General features: G+C 40.2%; 3 protein-coding genes across 3 annotated transcripts in view; 2 read left to right on the top strand and 1 right to left on the bottom strand.

Annotated features, from left to right (window-relative positions):
• Positions 1-882, top strand: part of sfr1 (SWI5-dependent homologous recombination repair protein 1) — a 1,343-nt gene extending 461 nt beyond the window's left edge. Inside the window, exons 2-3 of the mRNA XM_008286802.1 lie at positions 70-405; positions 505-882. Of these exons, the coding sequence (XP_008285024.1) occupies positions 70-405; positions 505-693 (525 nt within the window). The 3' untranslated portion in view covers positions 694-882. The remainder of the gene's footprint in view (positions 1-69; positions 406-504) is intronic.
• On the bottom strand, positions 754-17,022 carry cfap43 (cilia and flagella associated protein 43). Its single transcript, XM_008286803.1, has 38 exons — positions 16,994-17,022; positions 16,618-16,871; positions 16,346-16,442; positions 16,080-16,247; positions 15,817-15,880; positions 15,446-15,590; positions 15,236-15,318; positions 15,007-15,138; positions 14,497-14,613; positions 14,320-14,397; positions 13,998-14,146; positions 13,710-13,813; positions 13,402-13,551; positions 11,671-11,831; positions 11,327-11,491; positions 11,114-11,244; positions 10,019-10,184; positions 9,333-9,440; positions 8,714-8,791; positions 8,072-8,179; positions 7,888-7,992; positions 7,670-7,786; positions 7,012-7,191; positions 6,583-6,789; positions 6,328-6,414; positions 6,029-6,109; positions 4,868-4,996; positions 4,659-4,778; positions 4,419-4,526; positions 4,104-4,190; positions 3,927-4,015; positions 3,605-3,815; positions 3,262-3,374; positions 2,921-3,080; positions 2,545-2,715; positions 1,383-1,463; positions 1,147-1,300; positions 754-1,052 (listed from the first exon to the last, which is right to left on the bottom strand). Exons 1-38 carry the CDS (start codon positions 17,020-17,022, stop codon positions 877-879), a joined length of 4,863 nt encoding a protein of 1,620 aa, XP_008285025.1. The 3' UTR covers positions 754-876.
• Positions 17,023-17,226: 204 nt separating this feature from the next.
• The window catches only part of LOC103360884 (glutathione S-transferase omega-1), a 5,272-nt gene continuing 4,484 nt past the window's right edge, over positions 17,227-18,014 (top strand). The window contains exon 1 of the mRNA XM_008286800.1: positions 17,227-17,333. Within this exon, the coding sequence (XP_008285022.1) occupies positions 17,306-17,333 (28 nt within the window). The 5' untranslated portion in view covers positions 17,227-17,305. The remainder of the gene's footprint in view (positions 17,334-18,014) is intronic.

Genomic DNA, 18,014 nt, shown 5'->3' with positions numbered 1-18,014 from the left:
CTCACATTAATTATCATCACTTGTCCGTACACTTCCCCTGGTGAATCATGTTTCTCTGCTATCCCACAGCAGCATCCAAAGCTGAGTGCTTCCCTGAAGGAGAGGCTGAAGAGATCAAGGCGCTCCTTCACTTCGCCCCTCTCTGTGGCTAAACGCCTTTGTGTGGATGATGAGGAGGAGGATGGTCGACAAGTTTCGGCAGATTCCCGGGAGACCGTTAATAATCTTTCAATCATTACGCACGATGTTGATGTAAACAGAAATGAAGCGAGATCAGGGAGTGAAAGGTTTTCTGGACCAGTTCCTGAACCAACAGAGGACTTTGTACAACAACTCAGAAAGGAGGTCAAAGACAAAAAGGAGACTCTCCGTAGGCTCAAGATGGTGAAAATGTACAGAAGCAAGGTATCAGCTCCCTTTAAATTGAATATAATAGGATTCATGTTTGGTTACCTGGACTGGACGTGGTATTTTTTGTAACCCATTCTCCATCTTTCTCCCTAGAATGATTTAACACAGCTCCAAAGCTTGATTGACAAGTGGCGGAGTTGTGCTCAAGCTGCACTGTATGAGCTCCAGTCAGAAGTCCCCATAGACGGACGAAAGGCCGACCTGTCTGAGCTTATTGACCTCTTCGGTCTGGATGGCGGCATTCTGCACTTTGATCGCACAGAGGAGGACTTCACTACCTGATAAAATGCTTTGAAACACATCATTTCTACCATCAGTTAACAAAAAAGCTCCACAAATGGAGTTAGTTGACAGTTTTACTTGTTGCTGCTACAGTTTTCATTCACAGCTTAATGTGCACGTTTCATGTTCAGTTCAATTGCTAAGAAAAGTGTAAATAAAATTGTGTTGACAATAAGTCTTTGCTCAGTTGTGTTGTAGCTGATCCAGTGAAGGAAAGTTCTTCTTTGTCAGACGCTCAACCTCTGCCCAAAGGAAATTAAGGTCTTCTGCCTGTGCTTGGGCGAGGTCCTTCAAGTTGCTCTTGTGAACGATTTCCTGGTAGCGCTCTTCTGTTTCAGAGGCCTCGTTTTCCTCTGAAGCTAAACGCCAAACAAGCCATATGATTAGCCAGAAGAAGAGGAAAGCTCCCTCTGCAATGTGTTTAATTATAGCTGAAATAACTGTTTCTATTACCTGTCGCTTCACAGATGTCTCTTAACTCGGCCACGGTCACCTGCATATCAGGAAGCTGCTGTTCCAAAATTAAGTTCTTCTCAGCTTTTATTGCCGCCTGCCTGTTAATCTGTTCAGCCTTTTTCATGCGTTGCTGCACTTCATGTAGGTGAGTCTGAAATTAAGAACAATATTCATATTAGCTGAACAACACAGAGCTAATTGATGGGAACCCATCATTAATTTTTTTTTTTTACCTTTCTCATCAAAGCTATACTTTTCTCCAAACTGGAAACTTGCTTGGACATGCGACTGTCTTGAGACTTCTTGCTGAGATACTGGAAAGACAAGGGAATAACTGGTTTAAACGAAGTGAAAACTGAAAGATTAGCAGCAGAAAGGGTTTTCCATCTGCTCTTGATGTTTTGATGAGTGATCCCGTAACAGTTGTGCCAAGAAAACAAAAACCTTAATCAGAAAATGTTCAGGATCACTCAGGGTGGATTTGTTTATGTTCAAAGTTTTTCTCAGTGGCTCAAACAATGACCGGAAGCTGAAATCCGCACCACAGTAGCACTACCTGGACCTTTTGCTGTAGGAAACTGGCACTGACGGCAGGAAACACATGTGCCATGATAACTGACTTTAAAAAAATAAGATGAGTCACATTTGATCTGTATGTTTTTTTCATTTCTCAATCCCACAGCATTACTAACTCATGAAATCTCTTGCGTTTTATGATATGTGGTAAGAGGTGAATGCATTCTAACTGAGAGCAAAACATCGTACTGTCAGCTTTTGTGGTCTGTATTTAATTAAACTGCTTATTCACGCCTTAGATCAACACTTGAAGCCAAATGAAGCACAGAAGATTTTGTTTTCCTCAAATTTGAAATGCATAAACATGACCAAAAAAAAAAAAGGAAAGTGAATAAAGGTGAGGACGGCATCATTTTCCAACTGGACTCCATCTATTGGGTAAGAGTTTTAAAAGGTAAAAAGAACAAAACAGGGTGTGGCGCTTCTGTGAATAGGGCGTGTGTCTTCAATAAAAGATCACCCATCTGTACTGGAGGATGGTAACAATTTTCTGCTCGCAAAACATCTGATGCTGCCAAAACCCAAATACCTGCGTTGATATCACCGACTGAGGTTTGGCCAGAAACGTGAAACGGATTAATGTTTCACCCCAAACACAGAGATTTCATTCTTATTTCAAGCAGATGCTGAACTTTGTGAAAACTTCAGACATATAATTAGCATATCGGGGTTATCTCGGGTGAAATGTGTTCACTTTCCTGCAGCTCGTTATTAAAAAGGCATTTGGATAAGAATGAAAATAAGCAGGTTTTTTTTGGACAAGCTAAAAAAAAAAAACATAAAGGCAGCAGTATTAGGAGGTTTTAGAATCCACATTACAGCCATGTCCTGTTGCTCCCCCGAGAGTCGTAACATCTTGATGCCTCTGGCCTTGTCGTTGAGATCGTCGAGCTGCTTCCTCATCACCTTGTGCTTCCACTCCAGCTGGATGATGTCCTTACAGACATTTTTGCACCTCACCATGGAGGCAATCTTCTGCTCTGTGAGCATCTGATTACACAAATGATAATCACTTGACAGACATATTAACCATTACTTGAATTTGGCACGTTTTTTCAAAACAGAAAATAATTTGCTCGTGCAGCATTTACATTGTAATTTAAGTTTATCTGCAATTATTTCCCTCACATATTTTTGTGCTTGGATCTATTGTCCTTGTTAAGAATCTGTGTTTTGCAACGAGTGTCAGTCTGACCCTGATTTCTTTTTTGAGGTCGTCTTTGACGCTCCTGTGGCAAAGAACTAATGTGTTGTATTTAGCAGTCAGGTCCGTGTTGGACACCTCCACTTTGCCATGTTTCAGTATGACCTGGACCATGGTGTCCATCAGGTGCTGGTTCTTCTCCTTACGCAGACTACAGCAGAAGAGACGGCAAAATCACTCAAGAATCATTCTTCCACAACAGAATTACTGCACCTGACTTTATCACCATTTACTATTGATGCTGGGTGTAAAGGGAGTGAGACAAACTATCACATTGCAACTTGAGTGCCATTCTATCAGGTTTGGTTTTGAATTACAATTTCAACAATTACCTTTCAAATGCTTCTGAGAGATTTTTAGTTTCCTGTTGGGCTGCCTTATCCTCATCTCTCCTCCTCTGCAGGAACGCCTGCATCTCAGCCAGAGTCAAAGCTTTTATTTTAACCTGCAATGGAAGTGAGAAAAGGGTTACAAACATAGAAGAAAATGCATAAAGTAAGTGTTAAGATCTGTTTAGCACCTAGGTAGGACTAAGAATTCCAGTCATTGTGTATAAAATTTCATCAGAGTTTGTGAAAAATGTTGCACTACTTCGATATCTGTATTTATTTTAGTGGATGAGCAATGTTCCTCTGTGTTTCCAATCTTTAACCTCCAACCGTGTCCTTGTATTACCTTTTGCTCGCTCTCTACTTTTGCTCTGCGGACAAGACAGAACCTCTCCCAAATCGACGGTTTCAGGCCCTCTGGTATATTTTCAGGAGCATCCAGCTCCTCCATGGCCTTAAGCATTTTGCCGAGCCCGTCAGGCGCCAGAGAACCACAAAGACGAGGCTCTTTAGACAGTTTGGAGTTGTTGTCGGTCTGGGTCCTCATCTTTTGCACCCTGAAGCATAAAAAGACTGTCTACAGAAGGTGCTAAACACTTTATAATTAGTGTATATCAAATCATGCAGTTTATATACATATGAAGCTATGAGCCAGCTGTTTTACAAACCTGGGTCTACGTTTGAACAGCTTATAGAGGGAGTCAACCACTTTGTCTGGTACATCGGGGAACTCCTTTTTGAAATCTTTGTCTAGAAGCTTGAGAGACATGGATGTTATGCTGTTATTTTATGTCCACCATCACTTACAGTCATGATGACTAACAGCTCTTTATCAGCGGACTTACTTTGTCCTCCTCGACAAGGCTGTCATAGGCCTCGTGAAACAACTCGACTTCTTGTTCATGTCTCTTCAGCTCTTCTCCAGTTTCATCCTGTCAGAGAAAGAGGTCATTAAGACGAGAGCAGCATGTACGGGAAATAATCTTGAAGTCAAACAAACGAAGGTGCCACACAGGTTGGTGCTTGCAAAACACGCCTGAGCGATGGGAAGATGTTGAACTTGAATTTAGATGGACACTGCTGCCATTTCTCACAAATAACAGATTCTGGAGCTGGCAGCCATAAATTCCAACAGCATTACTGCACACGAGTTCTCTGACCTTGTATGCCAACATTTTTTCAAGTTTGAGCTTGAGCTCCAGCTCTTGATTTCTCATCTCCTCTTCTGCTAAGACTGAATCAACAAGATAGGTAATCTTGAGCTCTTCCTGTAAAACATAGCAGAAATAATATTAAGCAGGATTTTTTGAAAGATTTCGCATATCTCAAGGAGGAAAGGACAATGTGAAAAGAAGGACTTTTACATTTACATGTAGATGTGTAACTGCGTGCTGCCTCACCTGGTATATAGCTTCTGTATAGTTCCCTTTCTTCTCCAACAGTTTTGTCAAAGTTTCATCAAATTTTTCAGTCGCATCCTTAGTGGAGTCCTGCAGTTTTTTCATTTCAATCTTCAGTGCCTGCAATTACAGATGATTTATACTGATCAGATTGTATTAATATTTCTGATTAATGCAATACAGAACAACAAATGCATCCTATGTAATACCTTTTTGTATTTTTCCTTCTCTTCACTGAGGTCTTTGGTTTTCTTTTCATACTCTTTGTAGACTTTTTTCTCCTCCTCACTCCAGTCGATGTCAGCTTTGTTCAACACAAACTCAGGCGGAGGTATTTCCTGTGGAGTAAATTCAATAGAAACTATGTGCCCCCTTCATGCTGATTTTTCTAATTCAACTGGAACTGCCCAGAAAAGAATTCAAGTTAAAAAAAAAACAAAAAAACAAAATAGGGCATCATTAGAATAAAGGGAGACGATTAATGCTTTGCAAGTGGTTCTTTTTGCTACATTGAGATTCTGAGTTTTGAAGAAAGAAAAAAAAGACTGCATGAGGTAGAGAAGGTTTTTCTTCCATTGTTTTTACAGCGTGTGCGATCTAATTACAGTCAGGTCCATAAGTGCAGAGACAGTAACACAGTTTCTGTAATTTTGCCTCTGTACAGCACCACGACAGATTAGAAATGAAGTAATTAAAATGTGATTGAACTGCAGACTTTTGGCTTTGATTTAAGAGGTTTAACAAAAATACTGCAGTGAGAGTTTAGGATTTACAGACATTTTTTTTACATGGTCTCCCTCATTTCCACAGGCTGAAACATTATTGGAAAACTAACATAATTATAAATATGAGGATTATTTTTAATACTTGGGATGCAAATCCTTTTCATTCAATTACTGCCTGAAGTCTGGAGCTCACGGACATCATGAGATGCTTTGCCAGGACTTTTCTGTATCCGCCTTAAGTTGCTGCTTGTTTGTGGGTGTTTCTGTTTTCAGTTTTGCCTCCAGTAAGTGAAAAGCAGCTCATTTGGGTTGAGGAGTGACTCGACCATTTAAGAACATTCCATTTCTTTGACTTAAAAAAACATTTCGGGTTGCTGCGTGGTATGTTGTGGGTCATTATCCATCTGTACTGAGAGTTCTGACTGAGTCTGAACAGAAAGTGTTGCTGTACACACTTCTGAATTCATCCTGTTACATCTGCCAGCAGTCACATCAACAGTTAAAGTTCCACTGACAGCCATACAAACAATATTGTTGAACTAAATGATATTAAACCTGAAAGTCTACACTTCAGCTGCACCTTGTTTGTTTCACTTCAAATCTGTTGTGGTGATGCACAATCTAAAAAATGTTCTCTTTTTTCACCATTTTTAGGATGTCCTTCTTTTTCACTTCAAGCACTCCTTCCATCATGTCATCAAGAGCTCTTTCTCTGCAATCATCATCCTACAATAGAAAAACAAAAACCATCAGTTTGACACAACTGAACTACTTTATTTATGACTTATTGTGTATTCTATATAGCAATAAGGTTTATGAAATTTTCTAGATTTTTGGTGAATGATGATAACCATAGAAGCAGTAATTGCATATGGAAGTATCTGAAGAATTTGTAAACATTGACGCACAGCTTAAAAAACAAAAACATTATAATAGCAGCATACTTGAGCAGCCAAATGATTTTGCTCTTCCAGCTTCCTCCTCTCTTCCTCCTTTTGCTGTTCTGGGCTGAGATACTTCTCTGCTTTTATCTGGAGAGGGACAAAGGTGATATCTCACATGACAACGACCGCAAACTATTTCACATTTTGGAAAACAAAACAAACTCAACAAGCCGCAGAGAGGTTAAGCATGCGCTTTGTTTGTTGAACTTTCTGTGAACTTTGTCAACTGATTAGATGTTTCTTGAGGACAGTAACCTCAGAGTCGTCCACGGTGAACAGCCTCTCTGGCCACTCGCCGTCGGTCAGGCTGGGCTCCCACAGCTCGATGTTCATGTCCAACTCCAGCATGATTTCCCTGATCTGCCTGTTCCTGTCCTTCACACGTCTGATCTCCTGCATCTTCTGCCTGTGCAGGACCTCAAAGTCGGCGTTGAAACCCGTCTTGATGCGATAGATCAAATCCTGCAGTCAGAGACGAGTGAAATTCAACAAAGAAAAAATATTATTTATGGTCATGATTCAAGGTTAGAGGCTATATTTATAGTCCTACTAGGTGAAATTTGTTCTGCAGCGAGAGTTCACATGAATGACTGAGTCAGTTATAATACCCACTTATTTGAACGTGTATTTCAAGGCATCATTATCACGTTTTTGCTGACATCAGTTTTTGCAACAGGTTCCCACCTGTAGCAGAGTTATCTGGTTGATCCGCTGCTCTGTGATTTGCAGGCTGAACTGATCGTAGATGTAGGGGTTTGAGAATCCTAACTGAGAGGAGAAACTTCCCATCAGAGCGGCGTTCTCTGCCTCATGGCCTTCCTCTGCCTGCTCTTCCTCTTCTGCGCTCTTCTTTAGGCTGCTGAACTGCAGCTGAAAGGTGGGGGAAACAAGCGGGCTGAGATAAACATTGAGCGTCGAATTTGTGGCCATAAGATTATAAACTTTACCCAAAGAATATTGCAGTGAAGAGAACTATCGTAACAACTTCGTTTTAGCCACAAAGCCGTAAATCTCAAACAGTTTCTTCACTGGTGGACTGGCATGTGTTCAAGCATTTCAAAAAGCTTTAGCAGTCAAAGGTCAGATGAAGGACTGCGATTCAAAGCATCCAATTATTTTGCAGCAATAAACTTGTTTTGGCTTGAATGGTTTTGCAATAAAATGTATTTTCAGTGAGTTTAAAGCAATGCAGTGAAGAGGCTGCATGTCACAGCTTTTGCATTTTTGTGTCACATTCAAAACAGTAAACATATGGTTTAATTGATTCTAATTCTTCACATGTGCTTTTCTTTGCAGTGTTAATCAGAATCTAAACCACAGCCTGTGAAGCAGGTTTGCTTACGGTGCACGCAGCCTGTTCAAGCTTCCTTATATTCTCCACCCTGCGAAGGTCCTCCAACTCTTTCTCTGTCTGCTCTTTCAGGGAAAAGTTCCGCACCTCAATTTCAGAGTAAAAGGCCTGCAGGAGACAACCACAAGTGATTTAGAACAGAAAAAAACATACAGTCATAACTAAGAAATGTAACACTCATTAGTTTGACACCTCAGTGCTTGTCTTACCTTAATGGCTCTGCCTTTGACTTTCACAGAATCCCAGCATTCTCTCTTTAGGACGTCACGGAGGTAACAATTTTGGACAATGTCCCCTTTGATTTCGGACCTTAACTACAATGAAAGGACCTTAAGGATCACCTCAAAGCAGAATTAACGATTAATTGCGTTCATGTTTGTGTGTGAACAGTACCTTTGCAACCTCCTGCTCCACCATGGCCTCATGTCTCCTCTGCTCCTCAACATCCACGCTGAGATGTTGTTCAAGGAGGTTCTCATTTTCACCTACCAACTCCTGGATCTGACCACGCAGAAAACGTAGCTTAGGAGTTACAGTGTTGGTGTAAAACACACACAGACACACACATTCTACCTCTATCTTTGTGTTTTTGTGTATGAAGCAATGACACAATGCGACTTGTTTGTTGAACTGATATCGATTCATGTATTTTTTCTGATGAACAAACTGTATTTTCTATGAGCTAGAAATCAATAAAACTGGAAATTAAAGTTTAAAATATGTCAATTTTTTTTTGATGGATGTGAGTTGAAATTTGACATTGGCACTGGTTTATAGACTGCTCCTGAGCGCTTCAGCTTCATGAACAACTTTTTTTCCCCCCAAATTACCCTATTTTACTGTGTGTGTACGTTTTGCACAAATAAAGTGAAGCCTTACAGAATTAAAAACACTTAGAGATACAGTGTTTGTGTTTTGTGCACAGTGGGATTCTGTCAGGTTTTAAGGTTGCTATGATCATTTCTTATTGCTTAAGAACTTATGAGTATCTTCTTTGTGCAGAACTGGAAAAAAAGAGAGATAAAGCTCACTTACAGCACCACGTAACTCTTTGATGGTTTCCCTCAGTTTTTGCTTTGGCTCAGAATATTTCTCATTGTCTTCTTTGATAACCTGTTCAAAATACACACAACAAACACAGCACTTTTCCTAGCTGCTGTAAGCAAAAATTAAAAGAATTTTAAAACAGTAGTCATAACAAATTTGACAACATGAAGAGTAGAAAAATTCCGATGCAGCATTTCAGTGCAGCGTAAAACCAGACAGAAAAGTGCCCCTTTCCCATGTGTAATTGTAGAACAGGTGTAAAACCAACAATTCAAACACCTGCCACGCCTCAAGTATCAACTTATTGTTATCAAGAAGCTTTGTCAGGTGGCTAGGTACTGGACAGGATTCTGCAGATGCTTATCTGCTTTAAAGTACCACACTACCACTTAGAGAATTGGTTGACTTTCTCACTCTGTAAATGGCGATAAATCAAACGTTGCACAGAGCGACTGTGTGCCAAAAGCAACACAGCTGTTTTCGGAACAAGATATCACACACAGGTGCTAAAGGGCACTTTCGTAATCCCCCATCTGCAAGTTCTACAGTTGACATTATCCACATCTCATGCCACCATCACAAATATCCCAGTGTGTTAGTCACTGACTGTCTCTCGCCTGCTTTCCAGCCAGGTTGGATGTGAAGGTGGAGCAGGCAGCAGGCTGTTGTAACTCTCGTCTTGTTCGGTCACATCCACAGATGTTCTGCTACTGACCTACAAGGTGTTAACAGCACATAAAGACAATAACACAGATACATTGCTTAACTGTTAATTTAGTTAATTGCTTACATGTGTGGCAAACTGAGTGAAATAATACCAGATTTACACCACTTTGCTATAATTAAGAATGTGAAATGTTGGTTTGATTAGTGAAACAGCTGAGAAACAAACTTTTCTTACAAAGAATTCACATCCTCACACTTCTACCTGCAACATAAACATAATCTCAGTCTTTGAGACAATGTTTTTGCTCAAACAGTTTTACAGAGGCATAGCTTCAGTTTTGGAAGCTGTAATTTGCAGCACTGCTTGCATTTTACTGAGAGGTTCTCCAACTATTTTTTCCACCCCAGTAATAGCAGTGAGGAGTGACTACATTTTAGAAACCCAAGTAAGTGTACCTAGAGCAATGAGAACATTACAGCTTTAATAAAGGCAAAGCTTATTACATGGCTCCTCAAGCTGCAGTATTTTCTGCAGTTGTAGCGTGCTGTTAAATCACCCACATAGTTTGTACACTGTCATGTAATACTAATTTACAGTTAAATAGAATACAATGGAATATTTCTTACCTCACGTTCGTCTGTTTTTTCACTTCCAGCAGGAGTCCCTTGGCCCCACAGAGGAAAGCCGATGAGGATGGGGTTTTCTGCATTGAATATGTCTTTCAAGAAATGTGCTGTAGAATGACTATACTGAGTAGCTTCACTCGTCTTGCCAGCATCCACATCTTTAATTCTGTATGGAGTCATGGAAAACAAATAAACAATAAATATGTGAAGGTATTTATTAGTTGTTTTCCTGTGAAAACACCAAAACCAACAGAGTCCATCGCTCTATAATTACTGACATATTTCCCTCGTCTGCAGCACTCAGCAACAAACTGATTTGTTCCCATGGTAATGTGCCACAAATGTGTAGTTAGATTTTTGAATTCATGTCATTCAAACGGGAGTAAATAGTGAATTTGTTGGGAAATACCCTCAGCCGATGAGTATCTGCGGTAGCAGGACCGTGTATATAAGACTGACTAAAATAAACTGCAGTGCTCACGTTGATCAAAACAAAGGAACACGTGACAGTGTGACTAAATGATTAATGCATTTATTAGTTTTTGGGCAACAATGGGTCTTTGTTACACTAAGGAATAATTTATTTCCTGCTTTGGTTACACAGACAATATTTACTCTTTTCACTTGATATGTTACTGACAAGAAAAATACAAAATATCACCAAACATGTCTTAAACTGGCACGTGATGATCATTACAAGCAGCTGGTACATCAGATACAAAGTGTACCAACAAATGGATGCAGAAAAAAAACAAAACTAAAACAATTCTTGGAATAGTAAAACAGCACTAAAGCATGCAGCAGCAGGCAGAGGAGGCAGATGTGGAATGTAAGTGGGATGTTACTTGGTGGAAAGATTGCGCTGTGGGTTTTATTAAATCTTTGTCTTCCTGTGAGTTATGGTCATGATTCCCCTGGACCTTTCACTCACAGGACATTCATGTATTCATTTACGACCGTCTCTCACTGCCAGCGGTAACAGCGGAAGTGCATTGTTTTATATGAACTATATGAAATTGCAAAGTGCAAGCGTGAGCAACAGTTCCCTCTACTGTTCACAGCTGTGCATTATGGAAGCCAGACGGGCTGCTTTACCTGAGATTCGCAGACAAAAGAGAGCCATCATTGAAGCCGGCAGTGAGGAGTGTTCGCCCGTCTGTGGAGAAGGACACACTCCGGACTCCACCAAGACGGACTGGATGACATTGCAGTTGAATGTACCGCTCCTGCAGGCATATCATAGACCACAGAAAATTAAAGCATGAATCAAAATGTATCTAAGTAAAAAATAATAAAATGAGTTCCTACCATGGAAGTAGTTTCTCTAATCTGTAGTAAACCATCTCGGCCTACTGAAGCCAACCATAAGTTGTGAGGAGACAGAGCGAGAGAGGCTGGGCCCAGTGGATGACCCCTCACTTCCTGGTTTGGTTTCAACTCGACCACCTGTTGGCTGGAGGAATCGTCTGTGTTCTGAGGAGATGATTGGGGAGCAGGATAATGGTTTCATGTGTATTAATACAAAGATTAAGAATCCAAACATGTGGCTTCTATCAATATTTTATTTTTTTTAATCACAATGATGCTTTACAGTATTTTTTTTTTGTAAAGACGAAGACAGAGAATTATGAACACATTAGACAGCAGCAAACCTCAGGAAGCTGAAATCGCTGAAGGGTTTTATTCCTGTGGCAATAAGCAAAAACCTCGCTGACACCCAGAACACAGGACGTAAGTGGATGAAGCACTTTGTATCTGAACACTTTGAGGAAGTGAGCGGACAGACACCCATGTCGGTCTACACAATCTGGACCTGCAATACACACATTGTTACACGTGATCGGAAACAAATAAATTAGTGATTCCAATTCCACATATCTACATACAAGCACTACTACTGAGGGTTTCTTCAGTGGCTGGTCCTTGTGCTTTTGTTTGGACATTAGAAGTGCTGCGTCAAATAAAATGGCCTATAAAATGGCTCTATAAACATTGTTACAGCGTACAATCTACTATCTACACTTTTTAACTACACTCAACTGTCATATAAATCACTACATGCACAGCTACTGGTGATTTTAACCAGTCATCAGCTTTGCATATCACATAGATGCCACACCACAGTCATATGTTTTAGTTATATAACTTTTGTGTGGTGCAACACACGACTGTGGCCACACCCTTGCTTTAGAATTTCCACTTTCCTCTAGATATTTCTCTGTGTCATGGTCTGTGCTTTTCAACACAGTTTTCCAGGCTGCTGTATAAACACAGGGTTTAAAGTACTCAGCTGTTGCATTCTTTTTAACGGCGTTAAAGACAGCATGTCTAAACATATGGATACAAAAATGCCCTGCTGAGTACTATTAATCAGTCGTGCAAATGTGTTTGTCTTTGTGAAGAATGATTGAAGTCAACTGTTGAGGCATCTCCTCAGAATAATAAGGATATTTGTAGACATGAAACAATAAGAACAGAAGGAGTAGTGGAATCCCAGCAGATAGAAACTCTGCTGTTTTCTGCTTCAAGTTATGTAAAAAGGAAACTACAGGGCACCAAGCAGCACGCAAACCTTGAATTTGGTTTAATCCCGTCAATCACCTTTCAATACGCTCTTCGCCTACAGGAGATGATTCACCATCTGTTGGTTGTGAAATAAATTCCTACCTTTTGCTCTGTGTTGTAAAGTATGCAGTGGACCTCCCTGGCCTCTGTTTGAATTTGTTAAATTGCTCAGTCAACACCTCATGATTTTATGACTAATGTGTCAGACATAAGATCCTCATATTGCCTGTAGCCCCACCAGAGGGTTCAGATAATCTATTACTCATTGCTCGCTCTCCTCCGGATGGATGCCGGGTAATTTTATGATAATTTCACCTTTTTCACCCTGGAGGACCCCGTACCTGAACCATCTGTTATAAAAACACAACTGGTGCCAAATGTTCAAAGGTTGCCAAGATTGCCATATTTACCGAAGACGGTGCCTGCTGTTACTATGACTACTATTGATGTAAGATTTGTTGTGCCTAATTTCAGTTGCATCAAATTTGGTATTGCTGCAGTTAAATATTTTCAGAACAGGTTCAAAAACATCCCTGACACTGACTCATTACTCTGAGGCTGCTATTTACTCTCACAGTTCACAGTTTTGAATGGATAGAAGTTAAAATACCAAGTTTTTTGAATTTCACTTTGACCTGGTTGCAAGGTTATAGAGACTTACTGCATTCAAACTTCCCCAAAGTGTCTCTCATCATAGAGCCCAAGTTTGCTCATGCTTTGCCAGGTGGAAGTTTTAAAATATTACCAAGGGCTTAAAGGGTAAAAAGAACTTCAACATCTACAAAGTATGAAATTCATTGAGTCCATTAGTGCTGTACCTGCAAGGTTCCCAGAAGGTAGAGTGAGCACTGTGAGCAGACTGCCTTCCTGATTACTGTCCTCTTGTCCAGCACACAGTGCAAGAACTTTCACCTGTTCACAGTCCCTGATGCATTGAGCGGAAAGTGACAAAACGTGTCCAGGAATTACTGGGGGAAAAAAAACAGTTTTGGTCACAGAAATCGTACACTCAACCGATCTATGTATCAATTCTTGTCTACAAGGACATTTGCAGTGACACATGAAGGGATTTAGTGTACACAGGGGTGCAGTAACTTTTTAAATTATAGAGTGAAAGAGAATTTACCTGTGTATCCTATTACTGAAAACGCTGTTGATGGCTTTGCATCTAGCAAATAGATACGTGAATCTGAGGCACTGGTGAGAAGGTAGTGTCCCTCTTGATCAAAGCTGTAAAAGCACAAACATTTTCATTTACTTTCCAGACCAAATTTGAAAGAGCAGTTGCCCTCTCTGGGTGCTACGGGTAAAAATAATCCATGCTTTTATTTTATAAATGTATGATGAGCTACTTGTTCACAAATTTAGTGTTAAACTGAAACTCCACGGCATCACAGGGATGGAGGATGCTTACACTAGGTGATCCACAGCAGAGTGGTAGAGCTGAACCTGGTGCACCAGGCGAGGTTGTTGCTCCTTGTTCAGGTCAAGGAAGAGGACATTTCCTGAAGCTGTTCCAACAGCTGCATAATGTGCAATAGGACAGCAGGCTAGACTTGTGACCTAAACAGACAATTCATTTTTTTCCACATGTGAAGAACAAAATACTTCTTCAACATTCACATAAATTTAATTGTATGGTTAACATAAAGTCATGTTCAGACAGTAATCATAGAACAATTATACTGTGTGGCACTATTAACAGGTTCTGAATGTTCATATGCTGTCAGTCTGACCTCAGCTTGAAGAGACAGCGAACCGATACAGATGCCATCTGAGGACCACAGCTGCAGTTCTCCAGAGTCCCTCAGTGACTTCAACCAGTAAAAACACAAACATCACAGGTCTGAAACTGATCCAAATGATACGTCATTACAAGACACTGTGATTCTTGAGCAACACAAATGCCTTACCACACAAACATTCCTGTCAGTGTGCAATAAAGCTGCTGCCACAAAGTTGCCACTGAGAACATCCAGAACCTTCACAATCTTGTCTGACTGGGCTTGGTTCAGCATATAGATCTGCCCCTGAAAAAACAAGAGGCCAGATTCTGTTTTCAAAGTATCTTTTCTCCCAAGTAACCAGGGTTTCCCTGCACAGAAAAACTTCTGACACTCCCTACCAAGGAAGTTTTATGGAGTGCCAAAGAAGATGAAAGAATTGTTTGTTGTTGTTGTTACTAACCATTTTTGTTAATTGGGGTTTCATTTGCTTATGCACAAAAGAAATGCTTGCGTATAAAATGGACAGAAATAACAGGAAAATGCATTGTCAGTTAAGGTAAAGCTGGCTCACTGCCTTTACTGTACTGTCGTGCAAAGTCAACCCTCAAAGGCAGATTCTAAGAAATAAAATCCATGGTAACATGTCATTATTTGATGAAAAACCATACATACGCTATGGTATATTTAAGTACTTACTGATTTAGAAGATAAAAGTAATGTTTCCTGGTCAGGGGAGTACATCACCGTTTTGACAGCTCTTTCCAATTGCCATGTTTGTTCAATGTCGATCTGAGTTCCTTTGATCTGCAGACAGTGCACCATACTCTCCTGTAATAAATAGGCAAGTGCTTTTAAGTGAGATTAATGGAGGATCTGAAATGCCTAAAGAGGTCATACAGATGTTATAAGGTGCACGGGTTTGTACCTTCCCTACAGCGATCAGACTGTTCTTATTAAAGGTTAGACTTTGAAAGTTGCTCTCTTTGAGTTCAGGTAAGGCATCAGCAGCTGAACAAAAGAGAAACACAAAGAGAATGTCAAATGCTGTTTCTAAAGCCAAATAAAATTTGGTAACAGAAATATTTCCAGTGACTTTTTAAATATCTACCACATCCCAGTGTGCATGTTTGTTTACTTGTGGGGTTGAAAAGAACTGAGACGGAGAAACTCTCTGGATCAACTAGGAGCAGAAAACCCTCCGCACAGCCCACACAAAGCTCTGATGTGGCTGTCCAGCAGATGGCAGAAGGAGTCAGTCTGGCTCTGGTGTAAAATTCCGTCTGTGTAAATACATGTGGAGTTGAGCAACAGTTAGGTGTTTTCTTTGTTTTTCCTGACTGATAGCTTTCCCAAACAACACCTTAATAGATCTAAACATAGTTGCTTTACAAACATATAAAATTGTTAAAGTGTATTTAGCAAGTGCAAAGGTGAAAGTAACAATTCTTTGTCTCCCTTGAGACTTAGGAGGCATCTCTGGAGCCAATTAGACAGTTTGTTGCTCACCAAATAAGGGGTGGGTGACAGTCTCTCAACAAAGGACCCATCAGTTGCTGGAAGCTCTATTACACTGCAACACAACAAACATGACTTGCACATGAATAATATTGTTTGATCTCTACACCTGCTGATTATTGAAGGTAAAAGATAAATGTAGGGAATGTACGTAATCTTATCAACTAATTTACATGCAATGCACAGAAAATATCATCGTCCAATGTATCACTCTGGGTTTTATGTACATGCTTGTGCAGCCAGTTGTGCTTTACCTTGGTTTCAGGACATGAAAGCTTGCACTCTTCTCAATATTCCAGACAGTGAGGTGTGTCGTCCCCAATGCACAAAGCTGGAACCAGTTTTGAGGGTTGAACACCAAAGAAGTGACATCTTTTCCAGCTTGAGGTTGTGTACACACTGACTCAGCATTTTCCCAGTTCCTGCATCACAAAGTCACGATTACAGTAACAAAGCTGGTCAGTCTGAATAACAGAAGGTGACATCCAGAAGAGGTACACTACTGCTTTCTGTGGCTTACCACACTGTAATGGTGTGGTCAGGAAGAGAGGAGCAACAGGCCAAATATGGACCACCATCACATAATGCCAGAGATGTGTAGTCCAGTTGTGCTGTTCCTACAAAAAGAACCAACTATGTAGGATTTATATGAAAAAAAAAAAAATATAGGAGGGATGCATCCAAACAAACAAAGAGCAACAAACTAAAATATCTTACAGGATTACAATAAATCGCTGAATGTGTGGTAGTTGCAGAAGTAGTCATCTCTGCTTGGAGATAATATCATCTTACCTTTCAGTTCATTCTTCAGCTGAAGCTCAGGGAAATTGTACACGAATATAGACGGGGATAGTTTTTGCTCAGAGAAAGCAAAAATCCTCCATTTGCCATTAGCTGTCAGTGCACCAACGTCTCTGCCAGGACTTAGAAACACACTCTGCTTTTTTGTCTCCACATTCAGGAAACAGATATGACTCCCACATGTGTAACATACTGTTTTATTGTCCACAAAGTCGATACTCTTGTTTATAGAACCTTGTATCCACCTGGAGGGAGCAGAACAACCGAATAATAGCTAGCATTAGCATCGATGGACAGGATGTCAATAGTACAGCAATAAAAATTTAAAAAAAGACAATAGATAAGTGCAACTGTAGCTGAAACATACCTGACTTCTAGACTTCCAGTGTCGTCCATTTCAAAATAACTAAAGTAGCAGCAAAATAAAATTTAAGTATTTCTTAAACACGCAAGAAAGTGAGTCGACTCTTTGCGTATCCATAGTAACTACGAAACCCCCGACAAACCGTCCTTACATGTCATTGGCTGAAACTTTGTGTGACACGCCCACTCCGGAAGTAGCGAACTCAATAAATAATACAGCCGTACTAAAATGTGCAGTGTGCAATCGCTTCCTGGTAACGTTCTGCGTTTGTCCAGAGGCTTTTTTGTCGCTCCATTACACACCTCAAGTGTCAAGATGGTTACTCAGAAGTCTTTCGCCAAAGGTAAGACGTCATAGACTACCGTCTTTTTCTGCAAGCGGGCTAAACTACGAAGTGTTTACACTTTTTGACCTCTAAAATCTGTCATGTTGATTTTCGTTTTGATCTGGCGCCTTTGCATTACATTTCAATCTGGTTGAACTCCTTAGAAAGCTAAAGCTGACAAATTGCATGCTCCCTGCTCTCACTCATTTATTTGGTCTTTACTTGCTGCGAAATCTCAGAATCAAACTGGAAGCAAGTGGCAGATCGATATTTCACAAAATCATCATGACTGCCCCCCCTCCCACTTTATATAGCAGAACTTATATAACAGCTGAATGTTGAATCCAGTCCCAGAAATCAACTTTTTCTCTCATATGACTATTGACTTTAAAATTGATTATTGTGGGTAATCTGATGAATTGCAGTATTGAACTGAAAAAAGTAACAGATTTGATGTGACTCGACAATAATATCAGCAAAAGGGTTTGATCGATATTTTGCAAAGTCATCATAACTGTGCAATACACCCTGTCACACTTTATATAGTGATAGTGGAACTTAGATAACAGCTGAATGCTGAATCCAGTCCCAGTAATCAACGTCTTTTCTAACATGACTGTTGACATTAAAATAGATTATTGTGGATAATCTGATGAATTGCAGTTTTGAACTGAAAAAAGTAATAGACTTGATGTGACT

The sequence above is a fragment of the Stegastes partitus genome, unplaced genomic scaffold (genome assembly GCF_000690725.1).
Source record: "Stegastes partitus isolate 25-593 unplaced genomic scaffold, Stegastes_partitus-1.0.2 Scaffold471, whole genome shotgun sequence".
Taxonomy (NCBI): domain Eukaryota; kingdom Metazoa; phylum Chordata; class Actinopteri; family Pomacentridae; genus Stegastes; species Stegastes partitus.
This window is presented reverse-complemented; position numbering and strand designations above follow the sequence as displayed.

What these genes read in the sequence shown, in the direction of transcription:
- cfap43 (XM_008286803.1), bottom strand. Translation starts at nt 17,022, where the DNA reads ATGGACGACACTGGAAGTCTAGAAGTCAG. An exon ending in TGGAGCAGGAGGTTGCAAAG is followed by an intron (nt 7,993 to 8,071) that starts GTACTGTTCACA and finishes CTTTCATTGTAG; the next exon opens with TTAAGGTCCGAAATCAAAGG. An exon ending in AGACATCTGTGAAGCGACAG is followed by an intron (nt 1,053 to 1,146) that starts GTAATAGAAACA and finishes TTTGGCGTTTAG; the next exon opens with CTTCAGAGGAAAACGAGGCC.